The 25,156-nt window shown below is 40.2% G+C and overlaps 1 protein-coding gene across 4 annotated transcripts in view; it reads right to left on the bottom strand.

Moving 5' to 3' along the window:
- Window positions 1–25,156, bottom strand: part of Dlg2 (discs large MAGUK scaffold protein 2) — a 1,686,730-nt gene that overhangs the window by 1,232,852 nt on the left and 428,722 nt on the right. Inside the window, exon 1 of one of the 4 annotated variants that reach the window (XM_026784315.1) lies at window positions 754–1,080. The exons of the other annotated variants lie outside the window; for them this stretch is intronic. Coding sequence (XP_026640116.1) covers window positions 754–795 — 42 coding nt within the window. The 5' untranslated portion in view covers window positions 796–1,080. Of the gene's footprint in view, window positions 1–753; window positions 1,081–25,156 lie in introns of those variants that run through there. 4 annotated transcript variants of the gene reach the window in all.

Genomic DNA, 25,156 nt, shown 5'->3' with positions numbered 1-25,156 from the left:
AATTCCATAGCTGCTCTCTCATGCTCCTTGCTGAATGAATAGTGTCAGATAAACCTTTCCAATAATAACATCGTCCTCGCCGGTGACAAGGGGTAAATCTCCCAAACTTGAGCTCAACTTTGGAGCCTTATTAGCTACAGCAAGTGGATGTCAGCGAGGTGACAGCGCCGGGGCAGCGGCACCCACGCAGTCTAAGCCAACAGCCCACCCTGAGCTGAGAATCTGTGTGATTAATATCAGCAAATTCCCGATGCTCGTCATCTTCATTCAACACATAGGATGCTCGGGTACCCCACAGTTCACATCCTAATGCCATTCCAGCCGCTACATTCAAACCCCCGGAGCTCCTATAACAATGAAGCTGCAGGAACAAGAGCAGTTTACGGCACTTTCAAAAGGAAAGGCTAAATCCTAATTTACAGCCGGATCCATAGCTTGTTACCTCCGCTGATTTCTTGGTGCTGGCCTACCGAAATAATTCCAATCTTTTCCTCCCCCCTCTCCACCTTCCAAGAGTGAGCCTGAACCTGAATTACAAACAGTTAAACCTGAAGGTCACTTCACAGCGGCGTTCCGACGCGCTCCCCCAGGGAGGCTGCAAGGCAACAATAAAACAAAGCCTTCGCAACCACCTGTAATAATCTGCCTGCTCAGCCGGCCATCCGAAAAGTCCTGGTGCCACACAAGGTAGACATTTTTTGCAGCTGGTTTAACATGTACATCGTGCCCAGTTGCCGCCTCGCCTCCTCTTACCTTCACGTTAGTCCGGAGTGCACAATAACATGCAAAGAACATTGCAGTAAATAAGGGGCATATGGGCCGGTGATCAGCTTCTCAGCACAGCGCAAGCCCCACACACACGATCCTGGGCATGTGCTGCTAAGGAGCATCCGTTCCCTCTGTCAGTTTGAAAATGCATTGATCCCTGTTTCCTCTGACTACAAAACGACATGTCTTGAAGGCACTGAGTGAGAGCTCAGAATCTCTTCATTGGCTATATATAGCATTGTGCCCAGTAATTTCAATTAGCTGAGGATTCAGCACCCGAAAGTTAGGACCTCAGTTGCTTTTCCTTCTAGCATTTTAAATCACTGGGTTTAAAAAAAAAAAAAAAAAAAAAAGGAGGGGGGGGGGAATGAGCTCACCCAGGAAGGAGGGGGGGAAAGGTGAAGAATTGAAATTTAACCAATGAGTTACTTATATTTCTGAAGAGCCCAAGTGCTGTCCTATTAGATACTTTGCCATGGACTGCATCAGGCTGACTATAGAAGAAGAGGGAACCCTTTCCCCCTTTGGAGCCTAACAGCTCTGCACTACATTCCAGGCTCTCCTGGTGCAGTACCCTGTTTGGCAAATACTACAAACCAGCGCGAGCACGCCTCTCTCTTCCATTCCTCAGTGTGAACAGAGAAGAACCAAAGGCTCACTCTCTCACAGAGTCCCCTAAACCCTAAACCGGTCCTTCTGGGGTGGGGGGGCTGCCCTGCCCTGCAATAGCATCGGGTCTACCGTCCAGGGGTATTTAAAGTTGTTAGGCTCTCTAAGAAGACCATGCATCCCATTCCCCAAAAGCTCTGCCTTGCTGGTAAACGACCCTCAACACAGGATGGGAATGGAATGAAACAGGAGATGACTGAACCTCAGAGCAGCGGCAGGAGCTGATGTGAAATGTCCAGCTGGTTCTGGGAGGCAGAGAGTGAGAGAAGGAGGGGGGAAAAGCTTCTATTTCCATGAATCCATGAGAGGGGCATAATTCATTAAAAACCATTTCAGTTCCTACTGGCTGTTACCAGCCTTGACAGGCAACAGATATTGCAAATTAATTGGATTTTTATACAGCCAAGAGGACAAGGGCCAATGCAGGTCTCTAAACACTTTTTTTTCCCCAGCTTTAGGAAGCCCTAATGCTCAGATAGGATTCTAAAGCTATCTGGCGAAACGCAAGCAGACACCAACAGTTCTCACTGCAGTAAAAATAGTGGGAGGAAAAAGATGGGTGATGTCTTCGCCACCACGGTTCTCACAGAACAGAGAAGAACTGCACCACTCGCAGGAAGGAGCTGCAGTGACTTTTAGGATTTCTCTTTCACATGTTTTGCATAAGCCGCCTCCCTTTCGGAGTCTGCAGCAGTGCTGAGGCTAGGCAGTGAGATGAGGATGCTTCTGAGGGCAGGAGGTAATTCAGGGAGAGGCATTAAAGAGCTAGGTTGTCTATTTCCCTCTTAATGATGAGCGTTCAGAAAGTGTCGTCACTTCTGACTAAATAGCTATTTTGGTCTGTCATTGTTTATGGCTTTTTTAGGATGGGAGAAAAAAAAAGGCAATCTTGGCTTAAGCTGGAGATTGTTTAGCAAATGAAAGAGAAGGAAGCCACTTAATTCGATTCCCAGCTCTGTCTGTCATAGTAAGCTAGGTAATTACAAACTGTAAGTACTTGTACCATAACTGTGACTTCCAGGGCAGTCAGAAAACAACATGGACGCCCAGGACCTATCATTCAACAACTTTTATTCATGGCTCTAAAAGCAGAAGCTGTGGTTTCTGTTCCTAACGCCTCCCTCTCCAGAGGTCATACCAGGTTACCTTTCCTGTAGCTCTCCCAGTAAGTGAAGACAAACACGGAGACTGGATGCTGTGGTAAACGAGGAGGAGTTAAAGCTGCCTGTCTCCACTAGAGTTCAGAAGATTCTCAGGGAATATTTTTTTTTTTCAATCAATGAATGCACTGTTAAGTAAATCTTTTTTCATGAGGAATTGGGATAAAAATTCACTTTGCATATTTTTATTGCTGCTTTGATGGCCTCCAGACTTTTGGATACCCCAGGACAAGAAGAACAAAGGGAAGAGACAGATGTTCCAACCTCAGAGATGCACACTGGTAGGGAATAGACAAAAGTGAAGTCAGGAAGGACTTGGATAGGGCTTCTTTTATAGCTTTGAAGAGTGTACATTCCAAAGGAAGACTTAAGGCCTTAAGACCTATTTAAAACTCTCAAGTGGGCTTACCTATCTCAAAGAATCCCAATGCAGATGTGGGCTATATCTCTGCAGATCTACTGCCTAGTTTCAGTACATAAAGATAGTGACCACTTTCTTTATTTTTCACTTGTGGGAAATGAGGCATTAACAAGAATCACAATGTCCATTGGAAGTGTTCTGTATTAATGGACTGAGAGACCTCTCAGGTTGTAAACATTGCAGCCAAACCTGACCAGGTGAGTTCAATTCCTAAGACTACAGGGTAGAAAAGAGAAAGAGAAACAACTCCTGTAAGTTGCCCAACAAACACATGCACACACACACACACACACACACACACACACACACACACACACACACACACCATGATACACATGCCATATCATGCCTCCCCACAACATACAAACACAATAAATAGGTACAATTTTAAAAGTGAGTCCTCTGTTTTCAGTCCAAAGCTGCATTATGGTAGTATATCCACAAGAAGAGCATCGCTGACAACTGTAAAAAGAAATTTCTAACCGGCTACATAGTTTTGGAGGGCATAGAATAAATGTATGTTCCAAAACAAGTGAGAAATCCCAGAAATTCTCATCCATACCAAATCTTTTGCCATTTGAAAAATGGAACAATGTGTTACTCATTATTTAGTTGAGGACATTAAAGATGATCCAAACCAGTAAAACCCTAGTTGAACCAATGAGTTGAGTATAAAAATCCAGACCACAAACATAATAGAAGAAAACATAGTTTTGGTTTTGTATAATATTGAAGAAAGGACTGAAGTTATGCTAGAATAGGAAATTATAAGTATGCAAAAAATATAAACGTTCTGCTTTGGTGAATAATACAGAGTAGCAAACAAAAGATTAGCAAATATCTGCAACATATTATATTAGAAATCCCTTAAAGGAACTTTCAAAATGCACTAAGAATAAAATAAAGTAAAATTTTAAGAGTTATAATGAATGAAAAAGTAATAATTTACAAATGAATACAAACGTATTAAAAATGTTCCAACTTTTTAAAAACAGGAACAGCATAAAAATTAGAAAAAAGTTATTTTCATTATTAATTTATTTTGTTTTTTGAGACCGGGTTTTTCTGTGTATGTAGCACTGGTTGTCCTCGAACTCGGTCTGTTTTGGGAGCATAGCACGGGGATACTTGCACCCACCGATCTCCAGAGAAACCAGGAATGTTAAACACACAGGATTGTCTTTCCAATGGGGAAAATGAAAAGCTAGTTTCTCTACTCAGAAAGCTGAGAACTGGAAGTGATTAACAGCTAGTGATCTGTGTTCTCTGTTGGTTCAGAACATGTAAGCTCTTACAACCAAGACCTGAGCTAGCAATCTAAATGACCCTCACAGCCAGAGAGGCTCCTCCAACCTCCCCAAACAGGACTGGAGGTGGTTAACAGCACAAATGGCCTCTACGCTATTTGTATGACTGAGTCTTAGGCCAGACACGTGGCCCTTACTATAGTACAGAGCATGTATCTCTAGAATCCACTTTCTTCGAGGGAGTGATCAGACCTTAAATTGAGTTTCAACGTAATTATACTTCCTTGTGCAAAGGGTATTGAATTACACCAGGAAACCTTTTCCAAACTCTCCTGGACTTAAATACATTGGGAATAAACCACCTGCTATTAGACTCTCCGAAGTCTGATCCAGGTTGACAGAATAAGTCTGCACCAGGTTTTCATCCTTATCTCTCCATGTGGTTTTCTTTCTTGAATGTCACCTGCAGAGGCCTCATCATCCCTGTGGACCAGACCGGCCTCAAATTCAGAGATTCACCTGCCTCTGCCTCCCAAGTGCTGGCATTAAAGGAGTGTGTCCCCACTGCCTGCCTTAGAAAATGTGTTCTAAAATCTGTTGATTCTTTCAACGTAGAAACTTAACCTCTAACAGTATGTATGACCTAAACACATTGAATGAAACTCAAAAATCTAGTAAAAAATGTTTAAAAAAGAAACAAAGAATTCATATATAACCCAGGTGTGTGTGTGTGTGTGTGTGTGTGTGTGTGTGTGTGTGTTATGGTGTTGTTTTAGTGATACATGTATTTTGTGATATATGTATCCAACATGTAGGTGGAAAGATGCCCATATAAGTGTATCTGCATGTACGTATCAGATGCCAATGCTAAGTACCTTTCTCAAATTCTCTTCATTCTCTTCATTCTCTCTCTCTCTCTCTCTCTCTCTCTCTCTCTCTCTCTCTCTCTCTCTCTCTCTCTTTCTCTCTCTCTCGTAGGTTGTTTCAAAGAGCCTGGTAGTCCACATGGGAGTAATCTGGCTGGCCTCAACATCTTCTTCAACTCTGGGATTAGAGGACTCACTATTATATCTGGATTTTTTTTTTCTGAGCGTACTGCGGATCTGAACTTTAATCCCCATGCTTTTGATGCAAGCACTTTACCAATTGAGCCACAGCTCTAGCACCTGGTTTGAAACTTTAACAAGTCTTTAAAATATAACTTGGGGACTAGAGAGATGGTTTAGCACTGTTGCTCCTGCTAGGAACCTGAGCTTGGTTCCCAGGACCAATACTAGAAGTAGGGGAGTTGGCAACCAACTGCAACCCTAACTCCAAGGGATGTAATGACCTCCTCTGGCCTCTGTGAACAGCTGTACACACATAGACATGCATGCACACACATATACTCATCAGGTTAAAACTAAAATTACTCTTAAAATAATGAATATTCGTAAAGGAAAAATATAAAGCAGTATGAGGGTGTAATTTGTTAACAATATAACAACAATAGTGGTTACAGTTAATATTTACAAATAATTCTTATTGATGGGCACCATTTTCCTTATCTGTAAAATTAGGGTGATGGATGACTTAGTTCCCTTGTGCATAGTTACAATGACTTTGGAAGCTGTATTTTTTCTTTTGCTTTGTTATGATGGGATTGACCAGGTAAGTGTGAGTGCTAAATAGCCACCAGGCTATAATCCAAACCAATTAGTTGAAATCTCCGCAGTGGGATCCAGGTTTTAGCATTTTACAAAGTTTCCTATTTGGCTCCAATGTGGCACTAAAGTTACAATCACTGGGTTCATCAGCAAAGCCATTTGGTAAAGGAAAGGGAAGTAAATGTCTCAGGTTTGTACAACATGTGATCTGTCCAGGGCTACACAATACTGATGTTCTCACAGCAAAGCAGCCAGTGGAAATCCCTATGAGATGGGCAGTGCATAATCCATTGCAATGAAACTTCATTAATACACATTAAAATTTGAATTATGTACCATGTCCAATCATCACCTGATTCCTGGTACAAATTAAATAATTCTTAGTGGAAGTTCAACCCTCCACGACGGAAGCCAAATGAAGAAGGGACTATGTAGACACAGCACTATCTTGTCCTTCTTCTAAGCAGCCCCTGGGCTTCCAGTCACAAAAAGGAAAGAAAACAAACCTGGGCTTAAATCTATTTTCTGTCACTTCACAACTGTGTGACCTTGGGCTGGTTACATAACCCCTCTCTGCCACCGAGTATTCCTCTGCCAAATAAAGATTGCAAACCTACTTCACGGGAATGTTGTAAGAGCTAAAATAAATAAGGTGTGCAAACCTTGCTTTCCTACCTAGAGCAGAGTCAGTTTAATCGCTGGTAATTTGTAGTGTAATGAGGGCTGGATGATAGGGAGATGGAGGTAAATAAGCAACACCTTTTTACTATAAATACGATTCTGCATCCTTTGGGAGCTGTGTGACCATCCAGTACTTCTGTAGGACTCCTAAGCTGGTTCTGGAGGGATATCAAGCAGTCCTCTTATATACCCTGAACTGCTTCGCTGGCGCTGGGCTTTCTTAACTCTTCCTTGGAAATTTTTAGAGATAATAATAATAATAACTAACTTACAGGCTGCAAAGCACATCAAAGCATATCACAATTCTTTGGTAAGGGATCTCTAAAAGTAGAAAAGAATGTATTACAAATACCTTGACGTAACAAGGAAAATTGGCGTCTTTTTGATGTCATCTTATCTTTTAAAAAAATCCACTTAAATGTTAAATGTAAGCTGGAAACATATCTGTATTATGTTAGTATTTTTACATTACTTACAGGCTTTAACATTTAATACATCATAAAGAGCACACAGTAATGAGCCTGTATCCTCTGCTATGTGCTCCACTGGGCATGCTAAGGTATTCTTGCCTCATTTCACAAATTGATTCTCGATTCTCAAGACAGTATTGAGAATAATATGACCCTGTATGCCCAGTAAAGAAGGTTTACACTATGCTTAGACAAAAGTTTTAGATGTAAATAGAAGTGACTGTTTCATTCCATAACTCAATTTCTCTATAAAAACAGACATGTGCAAAGTATGATAGACAAAATTCAATTCCGGGGTCTGTGATTGTTCTCAGACTTCTAAAGTAAACAAATGTCCAGATATTAGAAAGTAAGGGGGTGAGGGTGACCCTATTATGAATATTCTCTCCCACAGCCTTACCCTGTCTTCCAGCTCCTAACTGGCTTCCAGTATACTCCCCACACTGCTGCTGGCACCAAAGCAAACACTCACAAATTCACCAGATACCACGAGAGAATCTCCAAGTGACCAGGGCTGATCACTTGAAGGCATGCCTAGAGGCAAATGTGAGCATGTGGTACAAAAACCCCTTTGAATCCGACTGCACAATTCCTTGGAAGCACATACGGCCCTATGAATGTCTATGTATTTATTTAGAGCCTATTCTATGGGATAAAAGGTATATCTAAGGATCCTGATGTTTACCTTGAGTTATAGGAACTACAGGGCAGTGGAATTGACATAGTTTACCTAAAAGTTAAGAGAAGAGACTTCAGGGAGGTTCTCTCTCAAAACCTTATTCTCCTAAGGAATAGCTGACCCTTCTAAGATCCTCACATCACTACCCCAGGTTCTTTCCCCTAACTGCCTGTAACATGCATTGTCTGTACTTTGCTACTCAGTATTTAACAATGCATTGTCTGTGCTGGTCACCTGTTGCTTGTCATGCCCCATACATATGCCCATAACCCCCAAAGAAGCTTTTCAACAGGAGAGAGCAGGTGTCAACTGATAAACAGTTCCCTTGGGAAAAACCAGGTGTCTTTTTTCAATTATTTCACAAGCTAATCGATTGTCAAGTAGCTACAAATAAGGGCGTTAAAAGGTAACTTTTGTTAGCTAAGGCCCAATCAGCATCCTTCATAATCTTGCAATAATTTTGAATCCTCTCCACAGTCTCGTACTTCAGAGATTTCTCTACCCTCATTCCTCTTAACAGATGACTGCCTTTTACTCCAAGGAGAAAATAAACAAAGTCCTCAACATCTACCACCAAGTAAATTAAAACTCAGAGTGAGGTACTCCTCTCGCAAACTCTCTTTCCTTAGGTCCATAAGACATCACTCACTCCACCCGAGGTCATTACCTTTGCACACCCTTTGCAAGGCTAACTCCTGAGAGATCAGCACACCTATATCTTTCTCTCTGTTTAATGTTTGTCTATGTACTTGTTGACGTCTCTCCAATATTAAAAAACAGGCAAGTACACCAAGCCAACAAAATGATTTTCTTCCTAGCACCTTTCATTATACATTTTCATCACCAAAACAATCAATTACAGCATGAATTGCATCACCGTGTCCTATCGTGCTCCTGGCCTTTGACATGTCTTCGCACACAACTGGCTGTTTTTAAAAGCCAGCACCTTGGTCTCCTTAACTGTGACTAACTCCTTGACATGTCCTCCGCCCAATAGCCATTCCTCTGTCCTCGCTTTACAAGACTTTTCAACATATGTAGACAGTTTCCGTCATTCTATTTAATCACCATCACCCTGGCTTATGATCTCAGTTTTTATCACTCTGACTTTGAACTTTTGGCTCTTTATTTTAATATTCTTATTCCTGAGTTCCTCAAGGTTTTGAGTTCTTTTTTTTTTTTTCTCTTTTCCCCATTCTAGACCCATTTCCAGGTCACCCGCTTCATTCTATGGCATTTTATTGCCACTTCTAGGCTGGTGACTTCCAAATCCTCTGTTTTCCTTGTCTAAGCTCCAGGTCCTTTCATCCAGCTGTTTGCCCAACATCAATTTCTTTCTTTCTCCATATTTCCTGCTTTGCTGGGTGTCACGTGTATTTATCTAGTATCACGAACAAGAAATTTAACACTAATCTTTGGCAAGACCTTATTCTACATCCTCTACTGTGGTGGCTTGAATGAGTGCGGATCCTCTAGCATCATATATTTGAATCCCCAGTTGGTGGAAGTCTCATAAAGAATTAGAAGGTGTTGCCTCCTTGGAGTATGTGCAACTTTGTTGAAGGAGATTTATCACTGGATCCAGCTCTGAGGTTTCAAATGCTGATCTCGGGCCTCTTACTCACCCTCCTTCCCCTCCCTCCCTCTCCCCCCACTGTCTCTGTCTCTGTCTCTGTCTCTCTCTCTCTGTCTGTCTCTCTCTGTCTCTGTCTCTCTCCCTATCTACCTACCTCCTGTCTGCAGAAAAAGATATAAATTCTACGGCTGCTCCAGTGCCATGCCTGTTGTCTTGCCCTGCCTCCATGCTTCTTGTTATGATGATCAAGGACTAACCCTCGAAATCTGTAAGTAAATTCCTCACAATAACAAAACAGTGACTAAGAAATCAAATAGAGGTGAATTATTGAGTCATGTTTGTTCAAATATTTCTAGAATTTACAATGTCTTCCCCATACCCAAGACTTGTCATCTGTGTTCTTATGTTGTCTGTATTCTCCAGAAGCTTGCTGAAGAAGCCACCAAATGTATTTCTTCAGATGTATTCTTGATCCGTTTTAAGCCATTTTGACATATCCATCTGAAAATGATCTTTAATAGGTATAAATTTGAATTGTATCATTCTCAATTAAAAATCTTCTGTCAATCAGGATAGTGTAAATACAGTATATATTTATTTTTTATTATGTGATTATTCAAAATAATCACAGTAGCTTCATGAACATGCCTAGCATGTACCCTGCTTTACTTGAATCTGATTCTATTTCAAATTTCATGTTTTAGCTACACTGAAGTTGTTTCTATTCCTTCTTAGAAAGAGCCATATACTTCCTCAGCACAGCATCCCATTTTAGGTGTTTTTGATTTGTTTTATTTTGGTTTTCTTTGTTTTGTTTTTTGTAAAAACAGAATATATTTTTATGGATCACTAATGACTACTTCGGCTCCTTAGGAAACATCTGGCAATGTCCAGAAACATTTATTTTTAACTAATAAAATTGGGAGGACGGGTTGATATTGGCAGGGAATGAGTAAAGCTCAGAAGTGTTGCAGGACCGCCTTTAGTGCTCAAGACCGCACCCATGACAAGGAATTACTCTTTCCGGAATGCCAGTGATACTGAGACTGACAGAGCATGGTCTGGATATACAGGTTAGTTTAGAACACTAGAAAACTCATCACATGTTTGATGAAAATATGGACATGACTGCTCCTAGGTATGTTTGAGGACAGAGCTGTTAACTGGAGATATGAGAGCATGTGGAGGGGTCAAGACAGAACATGACCAGCAGAATAGACCAGGCCATGGGGAGGGGTGGGGGGACAGGACTGTGAGACGGACAGAAGAGGGAGGAAAGCATAAGAAGGGTGAAAGACCAAGAGAGTGCGTAGCCAAAATGACTGAGGGTCTATATGAAAGAGAAGTTATAGAAAGGGAAGTGGAACCCAGGGGCCAGAGAGGTTTAGGGTAGGGGCAGGGGTAAGAAGTCCTGAGAGACCGGTCAGCTAGTTTTGATAGGTTAACAGGCACCACAGTGAGGCACGTGCCCCAAGGTTTTGTTTTTCTTTTCTTTTTTTTTTTTTTGAGACCTAACGATCATAACGCATTTAATAGAAGAGTTTTAAAAGTCCAGTCAATTGGGTGGTGGGATGGTGCATGCCCACAGTCTCATCCTGGACGCTGAGGCAGGAAGATCTAATGTGTGAGACCGTGTGGACTACAGTGATGGCTCCAGTCTACAAACAAGTACACCGAATGCTTGGTAGCTCACTAAGCTTCCTCTGATGTCTTGAAAACAGAAACTTAGAGGTATGAAACCCTTCAAGGGCATCTGAGAATTCTCTTGTTTTCTACATGACTCATTTGTGGTTTACAAAGGATAATTAGTCACTTAAAGTCATCAGACTGGGCTAGTACCCAGTACTCCGGAATGCCCGTTCTATGTTCAGCTCCCAGGAAAAGCATCCAAGCACCATGTTTTCCTTTATAGCTCTGTGATGCTACACTGTGCACATTATCTTAGGTCAGCAGTCACTAAGGTGGAGAGGGATAAAAAATCTTTTACGAAGTGGTGGGACCTTCTTTTGAATGGCGGCATTGCCTGTTTTTGCTGTTGTATCTACATACTGTCTACTATAAAGTTCACAGATACCAACACACGTGAATGAAATACATCCTATTTATGCATTTTAACATCTATTGAATTTATAGACCTATTTTAATTTGTGTGTAAAGGAGGGGCACCCAAGAGTCAGGATGTGCTTGCTGAAGTCAGAGGAAAACTTGTGGAAGCTGGATCGTCCCTCCTCCCATGGAGGTCTTGGAGCGAACACAGACCATCAGTCTCAGATGGAAGTGAGTGCCTGTTACCACTCTCCATCTAAACCCTGAGACTCTCAAATGGAACTGCTTACTTAGTATGACTCTGGAAGGAGTTTTAGAGGTCCTTTACCAAAATTTTCACCAGTCCCTATAATTTATATCTTAAAATCAGTATCTGCTATACAGGTTTCATATACATTTTGCTTATGTCTAAAAATTAGACTTTAAAACTAGACTATGATTAACTAGTATTTATCACTGTGCTCATTCATCTTCAACTAGTAAAATGCACAAAGAAGAATCAAAAGGCAGCGTGATCTGCAAACGCTGCCTTCTTCCCAAACCTAGCTACCATTTATCCTAATTCTAGCCTGGGGTGGTTAATTATGAGCAAGCACGAATTGAAAGCAACAAAATTATTAGTGGCAATGCTTCAAATTATTTAAGAAGATTTGCCTAATGAGCAATCAATCCAAGATAGAGGTAAATTATAAATATACATATAAGTATAATCTTTTGTGAGGTTTGCTATTTCTTGAAGTATTCCCAAAGTAAAGTTGAACATATTCAGAATTATAGTTTGATACAAAACTTGTAAACAAACAGGCTAAATTTCCTTTGCGTGTTAAAAAAGACTGACTCAAGATACATGCATGAGATATAAAATAACATTGTCTATAAGTGGTAGAAATTTTAAAATTGCTCATTAAAAATACAGAAATACATTGGAAATGATTTTACAAAATTGATAGTGTCTTTAAAACTCCCCTCAGAATCATATTAAGTAAGCAACTCAATTTGAGAACCTAGATCAGGGGTTCTCAACCTGTGGGTCTTGAACTTCTTGGGGGATAAATGGCCCATTCTCAGGGATCACATATCAGATACTTATATTACAATTCATAACAGTAGCAAAATTTCAGTTATGAAATAGTAATGAAAATAATTTTATGATGGGGGTCACCTCAACATGAGGAACTTTGTTAAAGGGTCAGAACATTATAAAGGTTGAAAACCACTGACCTAGATACTCAAGCAGCCAGTGGCCAGACCACATACAACCTAGCAACAGTATCTGCAGCAGGTGACCACAAGTGTCCAAGATTTAAGAACAAGTATCCATTGTCCCCCTTTTATTTTGGCCTTTGTTTCTAACCAAGACAAGGTCTCCCCAAAGTAATCATCTGATGTTTGGTTATAAGCAGCATATATGTGGCTTTACCAAGCCAAAAGTGCTCACATCGGACCAGGCCTGAGGATTCTCTTCATTAACGTCTGTCAGGTGCTACACCCACAAAGTCTCACCAACATGGCACCTAAACATGATCTGAAAAAGCATGAGAGCAACAGAAGAGCCCATGAGGTCTCAACTCTACACAAGGAGCTATAGACAACTAAGAAATGCCAGCGAGATGAATAGTCTTCCTCAGGGAACATCACACCATTCAGTTGCCCATTGACAAAAGGTCAGCACCCAAAACATACATACATGTAACATTCTACAGATTGAGTAGGTTGTGTTAGGAATATATGTCTATAAGCATATATGCATGTAATAAAAAAAAGAGACTATGAATTTGAAAGAGAGGAAAGAATGGTATTTGGGAAGTTTTAGAGGGAGAAACAGGAGGAGTGAAAAATTGTAATTAAGCCATAATCTAAAAAATAAAATACAATAAAATGTAAATATTTTTTCTCTATCCCATACCTACTTTTGAGTCCCTGAAAAATCAAACTGATTTTTTATATAGAAAATCCTGAGCGATGAGTCCCTATTTATGAGATCATCTTTGTTTACTCTTTGCAAATATTTACAGAAACTGGGCATTGGTGCTGAGGACCATTAATCTCAGTTTATCAGGATTAATGCTATGCCTCACCCATTGCTTTAGTGTAATTAGCAGCATAGCCTTTTCCTCTGAAAAGTATCTTTATTTGAAATAAATTGCACAGATACTGTGATGTTAAGTAAATTTGTTCATTAGACAAAGGAATTAGCCAACAAACTGGTGTTAAGTAACGTGGCCTGTAGCAGGAATAAGTGACAATAAAAAGTGGAATGGGAAGCTAGATACTAACTTTCTTCCTGTCTGTTCTTGAAGTCAACTGCCCAGTTAGCTTCAAAAGGTCTTCCTCTATAGTAAACAAGAGATGGGATTTGTGGTGGTTTAGTCTTCCCCTCAAGGCATTCCTGACATCCCTGCAGGATGCAGGAGTTCCCATGGCACATTCTTCTCCATTCCAAAGACCTTCCCAGCAAGGGCTGACTTCCATCATGTTCCCATTTTCCTTTCTCTCTCTGCTGTGTGGTAGGACACTCTCTGTTGATTTCAGACTTAGAATGTTCACTCTAGCCTCTTTTCTTTGAAAGCAATTCACTGTTGTCTCCTTTGGTATAATCCCCATTGTGTGTAGAAAGACAAACGATGATGTAGGCAAACTTGAAGATACACAGGAAGGCCAAAGACAGCAAAGGGCGGGGCTTGATTGAGTCAGTCATGAATAAGAATTCTTCAACTTGCTGATCTCAAATGTTCCATTTTCAAATGAAAATGTAAATTTTATCACTTAAACTTTCAGCTCACATGAATACAGTGCTTTCCCCAAAGGTGTGGTATATAGAGAGTAGGGTAACTTGAACTCAGGGGCTACAAAATCAGAAACAAAGAGCCTTAGCCTGGAAGGTTCTAACAAGATGCTAGAGACAATTGCTCTTCCACACACCAGTATAAAACTAGCGAGACACTTACCAGGTACAATATACACACTGTGACCTTGAAAAGTTATATAATTTTTTCTGAACTTCAAAAAATTAAAATTCCACTGTAGGATTGCAGTACAATTTAAATGAAATGGAGTATAGGAAATCAAAGCAGATGCTTGCTACATAGTATATGTGAGCTAAAAGTTACTACTATTGTGTTTATTTCCTTTGTTACCTCAAAGGTCATATCTAAGGGGACATATTGAAGAAATCTTCTGCTACGTGCCTCCAGCTAATATATTCTGATTATTTACACTTAGATGAATCTCAAATTAGAGCACAACCTGCTTACCTGTCACTCACAGTTATGCATTTTTAAGGTTAGCAGCATCTGCACTGAGCTAAGAATATGCTTGATCTCTGGAAGATTTCATACGGATTTTTTCCATTGTTCTAACAACTTTTAATTCCAAGAAGATTAATAAAGAAAAGTCTCTGGCTGCCTGTGGGTGTTGCTTAATTCTAAGACCTCGTCAGAGCAAATTTGGTTATTTCAGTCTTATTACTAGAACAGTAAAAGAAGATCATTTGAAGCAGATGTAACATAGACCTCCTTTTCCTTCTTATACAGTGACAAAAATCTTGAATGACAAATAGACTTCCTGAGAGACAAGGTGACTTCATTATATTTATGAACATATACAGATGTACTATAAATACCTGGCTATCTGGAATCACCCTTGGCAGATTTTTGTTGAGCTCCTACTATGCACCGTTTCTGCCAGATAACAAGCACTGAGCATACAAGGTGAACAAGCAGTTACCGTTCTTCCTTTGCTGAGCAATCTGCTTCCCTCTTGCTCACTCACCTAGATTGACAATGTAGTCACTGATCCCACAAGGTCATATATGTGAATATATACAAATATACATGTGCAGAGTATACATGTAAATCTAGATTATGAGCATCAATTCCTAGGAATGTTTGAAAGGAAAAATAATAAAATTCATATTACTGAAAGAAAAGATGGCAATAATGTCTATGGGGCACTATCTCTTTATGTATTTAATTATTGACTTTAACTTGATTTTGCCTTGCTGAGCTCATAAAGAAGGCTATCAGAGGACATGATCTCTCTATTTCCATACGAGCAGGGAAGGCATGAAGGACACCTTGGTGATTAGTGTGGTTTAGTGGTTAGCCTGTCTTTGCCCAGAGCACATCTGCATTAGACCTTGTATGTGCTAACAGTAAAGGGCGAACACGTAAGGAAATAGGCTTCTATTTACAATGCTTGCTCCATCCCATTTACGAGGACTCATGTGCTAGAAACCATGCTGAGAGTTTTCTAAGTATTAGCTCTAATCCTTACACTAACCCTATGTGGTAAGAATTATCTTCATTTTAAAGAAGAAAAATGCAAGTTTGGATGACCTCAAGGCCCTGAAACACTATGTTAAGCTTTGAACTTCATGCAGAGGGCATGGTTAAATTCAGGATAAAAGTACTTACTTTATAGAGCTTTTGGGATGAGTAAATGAAGTAAAACACACCGCATACATATTCATCATCAAGATAGGAATTAATTGTCTGGACCAAAGGATAAATGTAAGTAAAATGTCTAATGCTTACTAACCTTCCCTGTTATAAGTTACACGTATATGTCTATGTGTATATGTCTCTCTGTCTCTCTGTCTCTCTCTCTCTCTCTCTATGTGTGTGTGAGAGAGAGAGGTACAGAGACAGAGAGAGAGACAGAGATAGAGAGAGATGGCTACTCTGGGCTGTCACTATATCTGTAATTAACTATAACCCTATGGGGGATCGTCCATGATCAAATCATCTGAAATGGGACGATACACCGAAAAACATGGCCATACCTTCTAGTGGCAGCCTAGATGAAGGACATGGAAGAAGGAAATTTTTGCTCTTTGTCATCTTACCCTCACTCTCACTGGCAATGTCTGCCTTCGCTGGCCTCAGAGCTTACTTTTTCAGGATCCTGGTATATGTGTAAGAACAGCTGAGGCATCCAGCCTCAAGCATTGAGCAACGACTGGATTCTTGAACTTTCCATTGGGAAACAGCCATTGTTAGAATAGTGGGACCATACCTGTAAACCGTGTATCTAAATTCATTCTGTCAGTTCTGCTTCTTCAGAGGAACCTGACTAATGCTATATAGGTCCAGTTTTCAGAAATAGTATATGATGATTTCAGTTTTCAGATTCAGAATTGTACAAATAATAGGCAAAATATATGCAGCTCATCCTAGAGAAGACAGATCCTTCTGAATTAAATATACTTAAATTGAATAACTACATACACGAATCAACTTTTAGTCTGTCTCCACTAAAGATTTTATGACTGAAGTGTAAATGCTCCATCTCTTAAGAATGCTTGACTGAACTTCCCTTACTGTTAACCAGTCAGGGAAGAGTCAACTCAGGAAGCCGTATAATTATAAGTTGTCTCCTGAGCATCCATTGCCCATAGGTGGTAACCTTAAAAAGCTTGCAAAGGGCCCTTTTGGAATAAACAATTTAACAATTAAATGTCTTTCTTTTTGCTCAGGGTAGCAGTCCAATTACGTTTACTTTTTTCCCACAGTACCTTTTATCAGTCATTAAGTATCCAGAAAATTTTAAGAGGTAACATAAGTCAGCATCTCTAATGACTCCAATAGCATGCCCTTTGTCTTGGTCTGGACAACTAAAACCAGAAGTTTATTGAGTTCCAAATTTTACCCAGAATGAAATGCTTCCATGTAACATAAAGAAAAGATTGGATACAAAATGAAGGGTTTGTGCCTGGCTCCTTACTTGCAATTGGCCAAGATTAAAAACATGTATCAGGAGTGAGTGTGAGCAATGGATGGGAAGTTAGATTTAAAGTCTTATCCATCACACAGTCATGTTTGTAAGTGAACAGTCTCAGACCAAACGATTGAACGGATACACGAGAGCTCTATCATTTAGTCCTCTAACCTGAACGCAATCTACACTAAAAGACATTTTCCTATTTGCCTGTCTAACTGTTCGAAATTTAAATTCAGGAGCCTCTAAGGCCTTCCATGAGCTGAATCTTTTCGGCCTTTCCAACTTCATCTCCCACTGTGCTCTGGGTTCTCAGAGGTTAAGTTCCCCCACCCACACATTCTAGCTTGTGTGTTTGGTCTCATGAAACCTTTCTCACCTTTCCAGCTCTCTTGCTGCTGAGCTGGCTTAGACCTTCACCACTTTTTAATTGAACTATTGTAATAAAGCCATACTGAGCTTCCTGACTTCTCACACCCTCTTCTGCATCTTCGCATTGCCTCTGCATTTATCCCTTTCAGGAAACACATCTGGTTCTGACATTTTCAAAGGACAGTTTGGATGTTCCTCTAGTGACCCTGCTACCTGTTGATTAAGAACTGAATCTTCCTAGGACTTTGGTGGTCACTTGCATCATTATCACGAGTCATTTATTCAGTACCCAAAGACACAGTCATGACTGAAGTTTTCTGGATGGGTTACTTTCCTACTTCAACAGGCTGCTGTAGTTATCTATGTCCAGATTTTTCCTCCTCCTTTTCTTACTAACCACTTCCTTTTTCTCATTCTCCCACGATGTCATGCTGAGAGAGACATTAAGGATTAGCCAGAATGAACACGTTTATCTTTAAAATATCTAATTTGCATTCCAGCTCATTCACATTTTAGCTTTGTGGTTATGGACAAAATGCTCAATTCTTTTGATTCTTATTCACTTCCTGAGTGAAATGGATGTGATGATCCCTGGTTTTCACAGCAGCACTGAATATTAAGATAATATAAATTAAGATAATATAAATACAAAGTAGCCATTGTTCCCTACACTCAGGCTCCAGGCACTTTTATTTCCTACACTGAAGGACATAAATGTTCTAGAATGCAGACATAATTATGCCACTCCTTTTCCTAAAGTTCTTGAGTGTGCTCCTGTTCACAAAGTTCTTGAGTGTGCTCCTACTCACAGAGTTCCTGAATGTGCTCCCACTCCCAGAATTCTTGACTGTGCTCCCACTCCCGGAGTTCCTCAGTGTGCTCCTACTTCCAGAGTTCCGGGGTGTGCTCCTACCCCAGAAGTGATAGCCTCCTTGTTTCCTAACAATACCTTTAGTTCTAATCATTGCCTTTCATTCTAATAAAATGAAGTACTGCAATTTTCACAGCTACCAAATTATCTCTCACTTTGGCGATTAGTCTGTTTTCCATTCTGTGAACAACGCATTCTAACCTGCCTCTCTACAAATGTAGTCTCCATGAAGTATAATCACATGTCTTTTCCACACAATGTTATTATTCTTCCTCCCACTATGAGAGTCATGTCCCGTGTCAGTCACGGTCATTGTGGATTTCCACAGTCACACCTATAGAAATGTCCCCTTTAGCCACCTGCTTACTGCAGCCCTATGACACCCACTGGAACGCGGTTTCCCTGGACCCTATGCAGTGCCTTCTTCTTTCCCTTTGATCTGTGTGCTGCTTGTGATGAAATTCAGGGAGATCAATGAGCAGAGGTCAAGGGAGTCATTTTAGAAGACAAAAGTACCTCTCATCAGGAATGTGAAGAATGGGAAGTTCCCTGTCAAAGCAAACAGAGTAATGATTTGATTCCGTTCTGTTTCATTGAACCAATATTTATCTAGCACTTTCTTTGGGCAAGGCCTGTTCTAGCAGCATACCATACACTAAAGACAGTGGAGGAATGGGCCTTTTTGAGAGGCAGTTATGGGCAGGAACTAAAATTGATCATATTTTGGTGGGGAATGATTATAAGCCTGGGAAAGTCCCATTGGATGCTGCTGTAGTCTACTTCAAGCACCGGGGAGACACAAACTTTTTGAGACTTTCTTTCCTTACATACTTTCTTGCTTATCTATCTACCAACTGGAATTTTAGTTCCATGTGGGTTCAAGTATTATTTTTTTTACCACCATGAACCTAGCACTCAGAATATTATCAATATTCTAGAAATGCTTGATAAATATGTGCAAGACTGTGCTAAATCCATTTGCTATAATCCATAGAGTTTATTGGTTTATATGCCTGTTCTCTTCACTCAACAAACATGGTAAGCATTTTCTCTAGAGGGCCAGTTAGTAAATTTTTATTTCTTTCTTCTCTTTTGTAAGCCTCAATATCTCTAATACAACCATTTAACTCTGACATTGGAGGAAGACAACAGTCATAGATAATATACAAATACGTGGACAGGACTGGATCATGAGAAACATTCGGTTAGAGATGGTGAGATGGCTCAGTGGGTTAAGGGACTTGCCATCAAGCCTAAGATCTGAGTTCAATTCTCAAGACCCACATAGTAGAAACAAGTCCCCTAAATTGCTCTGCGACTTCCATCCATGTGCTATGATATGAGTATGTGCATATGCACATGTGTACACACACACTAACATATTTAAAAGGCACACAAGCTTGAGTTAGCCAATGGACTGAGTTTGCCTATCTTCATCCTAGATACTCTGTTTCTTAAGGGAAAGTCATTACTCATCATGCATGCAATGCCCAGCACCTGAGAGCAGCTCAGTGCGAAAGCTTTGCGCATTTGCTGTGCTCAGTGCTCTAAATGCTTTGCGCATTTGCTGTGCTCAGTGCTCTAAATGCTTTGCGCATTTGCTGTGCTCAGTGCGAAAGCTTTGCGCATTTGCTGTGCTCCGTGCTCTAAACGCTTTGCAAGAGCTTGAGTGCTTATTCCTCACGGCAACCTCTTTGTGGTTGGTTTTATTTTCTTTATTCACAGATGAGAAGACCACGCACATTAAGTGACTGACCTGAGCTTATGTGGTTGTAAGTGGTGGAGCCAGGAATGTGAAAGTTGGAGGCCATGATTTGAGCCCGTGTTCCCCTTATACAGTTTGTTAATAAATGAGAATAGCATATCTTGATCACTCTGAGTATAGGCGCTTAGCCTTACACAACAGTATGTCTCAAAGTGTTGTAGAGAATACGTGCCCCTAGCACGTTTACATGATAGTTGAGTTTTCTGACTATTCTAAAAGATCGCAATAAAAAAATCTATATCAAAAGCCTAAAAGTCGCTCCAAAACCACAGAGAAACCCTGTCTCGAAAAACCAAAAAAAAAAAAAAAAAAAAGCCTAAAAGTCATTTGCCTTTTCAAGTTAGTGGCTGATGGCGGTAAGAGGTCTGTCCACTTTCCGCCATCCATGTTGGCAGGCTGGCTATTGTGGTCTTTGCAGGTCTTGTGCAGCGCTACTGCTGAGAGGTCGTAGGTACAACATCACTAACCTGTCCAGATTAAAAACAAACAAACAACCCTACAGCAGTCATACTGGTCCTCAGACTTGTATAGTATTTCTGACCTCTCTTCTGGGGTAGCCCTTGAGTATTAGATATAGGGAGGTGTTATAGACATCTAACCTGGGCATCCCATGGCTACTTATTATCTGCTTTTTGAGAAGTTGTGTTTCTATGTAATAGTCGATCTACTGCTAAAGGGAACTTGTTTGGAGAGCTATGAGAGCTGCACTTACACGTGGTTGCACGCATGAGTATTGAGGGAGCACACAGGAATAAGAACAGGGCAGCAGGTTCTCCTCTATGACCCTCCCAGACAGGGGTTCTTGTTAAGTTTATAGTATTAAGCATGAGTTCCCTCCAACTGAGTGGGACTCAGGTCCAATTAGGAAGATCTTGTCCCCACCCCCAAGACATCCATGCTACTATGGTGTCCTTGGAGATACCTTCCCAAGACATCTGTTGTTGATGATGTCCTCGTTTCAGTTCTCGGAATTTACAGCTGGGTAGGGGAGGTGCTCACTTCTCTCCTTTCCTAACTTACGTAGCAACTTCTGACACTATGAGAGCTCAACCTGAAGACAGAGGGATCAGTAAGGGCCCAGCTGATTCCCCTGAGTCCCTGACTGAAGCACATGGTGTCTTCAGCTGTAAGGTCTTAACTTGATGATCTAGCAGACAACCCAAAACAATGGCAGTATCTTTTATTGTTTGGGTGGTCTCTTGGAAATGCACCTCATATCAGGATGAACTGAAGTATTCTCTGCCTTTTATTAGTCTGTGTGTGTGTGTGTGTGTGTGTGTGTGTGTGTGACATACTCTATAGCTCCTGAGGCCATCCATGTTTATCCCATTACGTGGAGTAAACACACTGAAATTATATATGCAGATACACAAGTAAATATATAATATGTGTAATTATAAGTACGCTTGTAAAATTGGCTTTCCCATACTTTCTTAGTGTTATCACTTACATACAAGTTAACTAATTACATACAAATACATACAACTTATGTACAAATTAACCCATTCTACACTTAAAACCACACTGAAGGAGGGATATGATGTAATTTTCATTTTTCAGATGATGGATGTGAAGGCAGAATGGGTAAGTCATTGCTGAGGTTTTCATAAAACAGGATGCTGACCCAGGTTCAATGCTCCATGGCCCAATCATCTGTGCATCTTACATTACATTAATCTCAATCCTACACTGCCTGCCTAAGTATAGCTTGCTATATACATTCTTAGCTAATTATAACTTCAAGGTTGTGAATTGCATCCATTTTCAGACCACATTAAATTTACTATAATCTGCTTATAATAGTCTACATGCTATGTGTGATTTAAAATAAAGAATTGACATCTTTACATTTCATCCTTTGGCAACACATGCAGGGCGAACTCTCAACCCTTTATTCTGAGTTGGTCTCCTTAGCCCAGAAGGTGGAAACCAACTTCTTTGAGGGTGGATTCAAATTCCACCACCTCTTTGAAGCTTCCTTCACCCTCTCAGGCAAAATGGGTCATTCCCTCCTCTGAAGTCCCAGGGAAATGCATTCTTTCATTACATAGACGTGTTTACAAATATATTGCCCACATCAAAGAGGATCTTAGGCTTTTGCATCTAGCACCAGGACTGCCAGAAAGTTGTTTTGTACTGTCGTGAGGGAATGTATACGTCTATAAGCTACAAAAGTTTAAAAATAAAGAGAAAAAGAGAGAGACTAAAAGGTGATTGGCAATCAGGACCTGCCTAAAGCAACCCCTACCATTAATAAGTGCTTTTCTGAAAGCCAGATGCCTCCAGTGCAGTGACCTTCACTGGACTTCTGAGTCTTAATTTCTTAAGTGGAACTATGAACCTAGGACAATACAGTTATGCACAGAAAGACTTGGGTAAGTAGCCTAGGCAATAAATAAAACAGGTACAAGTGTAAGTCTCACGTGACTACCTACTGACATGTGATTATGGAATACAAATAGTATTTTTAATTCCTGAGGCATTAGAAAAGATTTCTTAATATTATGTTTAAGACATAAAATTTACTAAAATAGTAAAATAATGGTTACTAATAAGAAGACCTCTTTGGAAAAATATGCACTGGCTTTATTTTACATTCTTTTCAATTGTCCTTCATATATCTCTTCAGGCGCCACACTGATGTACACATGGAAGAGCAGCACCGTGACCATGCAATAGCACGCAATGACTGTGGCTGCACTATGAACCACAGTATTTATCCAGCTCCCTTGCTTAAAAACCCTAACTTGGAACTAAGGGGCTTCCAAATCTGCCTCTGGATTGTTTGTGCTTGGCTCCAGCAAAAGGCTAAGCAAACATTAAGCTAATAAGCTCTGATCTTTCAATCACCATTATTTCCAGTCCCCAAAGTTAGCTCAATGTGCAGCCAGAAACACACAAATGTGTCTCGGTAGAAGGAGGGATTCTGTGTCAATAAAATGCAACATGGAACAAAGTTTGAAAGTTCTCTTTGGAAGTTCTGGCTAGCTGCCCGACCTAAGCAGTTTTAAAAGATTGCCTGGCCTACAAAACTGCATTGGCCAATGTCATTGCTCTTGCCTCCAGAGATCAAACATTACTGGCCCAATGCTAACCTTGACAGTTCCCAAACACATGTAGACTAGCCACACAGTTAGAGCAGCACTGGTCCCCATTACAGCACCAACTAGGAGCAATTCTTCATTACATTCTAACTTGCTACCTTGGGCTTGATTTGGATATTTGATATGTGGGTCCTTTGACCAACACTATAGGCAGCACCAGCTTAAACCTGACTCTCTCTGCTGAGGCTGGCTCCTTGTGTAGCCTATCAGCTAGACACAAAATAATTCATAACATGACTGCTTAAAATGCTCAGGAACACAAGCTTCATAAGAACAAATGATGGGTTCTAAGAGAATCAAGGATCTGTTTCTAATTTTAGGACCCCATAAACTTAAAGTCTTCACACTGAATTTTTAAACTGATTGCTTATATCTAGGCTTCTTTAAGTGTTTTATGTAAAATTTTCCACAAAAGAATTTTAAATAATAAATATACAAAAATTATCCAATATTCAGCTCTATGGTTCTTGTTCTAGGAATTTAGAGGGATTTAATAATTTAGGAAAACAAAACAGAACCATTGCCCTTAGGCAGAATATGGTTTAACTGGTATATCTATATTATGTTTAACTGGTATATCTATATTATGTTTCAAACAGCTTGAACACATACTTAATTAAAATCATTTGCCTTTCGATCTTTCATCTGAGAACACTATAACTTACTAGTTGCAAGGCCTGGGTCATTTTGATCTTTAGATGCTTGTAGCTTGGCCCAGTTGATAATGCTGGCTTTTAAAATAAATAAATAAATAACTTGTAGTAAAGTGGTAGATGATAATACTTAGTGGTTCTGGAAAGGTCAGAGAGAAGTAAGAACTTGACCCACCCTCTGTACATAAGGATGGGGAGAATGCCTTCTTGCAAAGATAAAACAAAAAACAAATCAACAGAGAGAAAGAAATATAGACGAGAAAGAGAAGACTAGCTGAGGAACATCCAGAAATGGGTGAGCTTTGGAAAGCAGCACTGCAGGAGTAAAAGGTCTGAAATATTTGCACAGGGAAAGTATGAGGATAAACATACAATGATTATATCTCAAGCCTGTGTGAGGTTTCACATGTATGCTCATGTTTAAAGAAAATATTATTGCCTCTTATTTACAGATCAAGACACCAATCTTAGAAAAGACAAATGCTTTGTCTAAGAACAGAGTAGATAAATAAGAAAGCTTGAACCTATCGACAATCCTGCTGGACTGTTCCAATGGGAACCCAAGCTTCGTTTACTCCCGAGAGTCTTTTATTCTCTCCTAAACAGGAGTCTATGCCTTACATGAATCCTTCCTGGTAGACTCCAAGTCCTGAGTCCCCCTCAAATAAATGCCAATCACTGAATTCAATGTAACATGTTGAATACCACTCTTCAGACTATGTGATTTTATTGACACAGGGTCTCACTATATAGCCTCTCCTAGCCTCAACTTGGAAATCCCCCTGCCTCTGTTTATTGGATATGAGGATTACAGTCTTGAGCCAGCATGCCCTATTCTCCTTATATTCAAAAGATAATTATCGGTGCACTTCACAGTTAATATAATTGTGTGTTTTGATTCTCTAATTACATGTTAATTACTTTAGTTGTGTATAAGTGTGTGAGTGAGTGTGCGGGCACCAATGTGTGTATGGAGGGCAAAAGATAACCTCAAGAGTCCTTTCTTAAAAACTACCCACTTTGTTGCTTGATTTGGAAATCTCTTTTTAGCCTGGAGCTTGACAAATGGGCTGGACTGACTGGCTAGTGAGCCCCAGGGATCTGTCTTTCTCTGTAAAAAACACTGCCTGGGGACTTAACTTGGGTCCTCAGCCTGCAAGACTTCTCTTACCAATTCAGCCATTTTAACAGTTTTTTTTTTTTAAAGGTGTTCATAGCAGCATTGTTTGTAATAGCCAGAACCTGGAAACAACCTAGATGCCCTTCAATAGAAGAATGGATGAAGAAAGTATGGAATATATACATATTAG

This window comes from Microtus ochrogaster, chromosome 22, assembly GCF_000317375.1.
Source record: "Microtus ochrogaster isolate Prairie Vole_2 chromosome 22, MicOch1.0, whole genome shotgun sequence".
Classification (NCBI taxonomy): Eukaryota; Metazoa; Chordata; class Mammalia; order Rodentia; family Cricetidae; genus Microtus; species Microtus ochrogaster.
The sequence above is the reverse complement of the archived record's forward strand: the minus strand, read 5'-3'. Positions and strand labels throughout refer to the sequence as shown.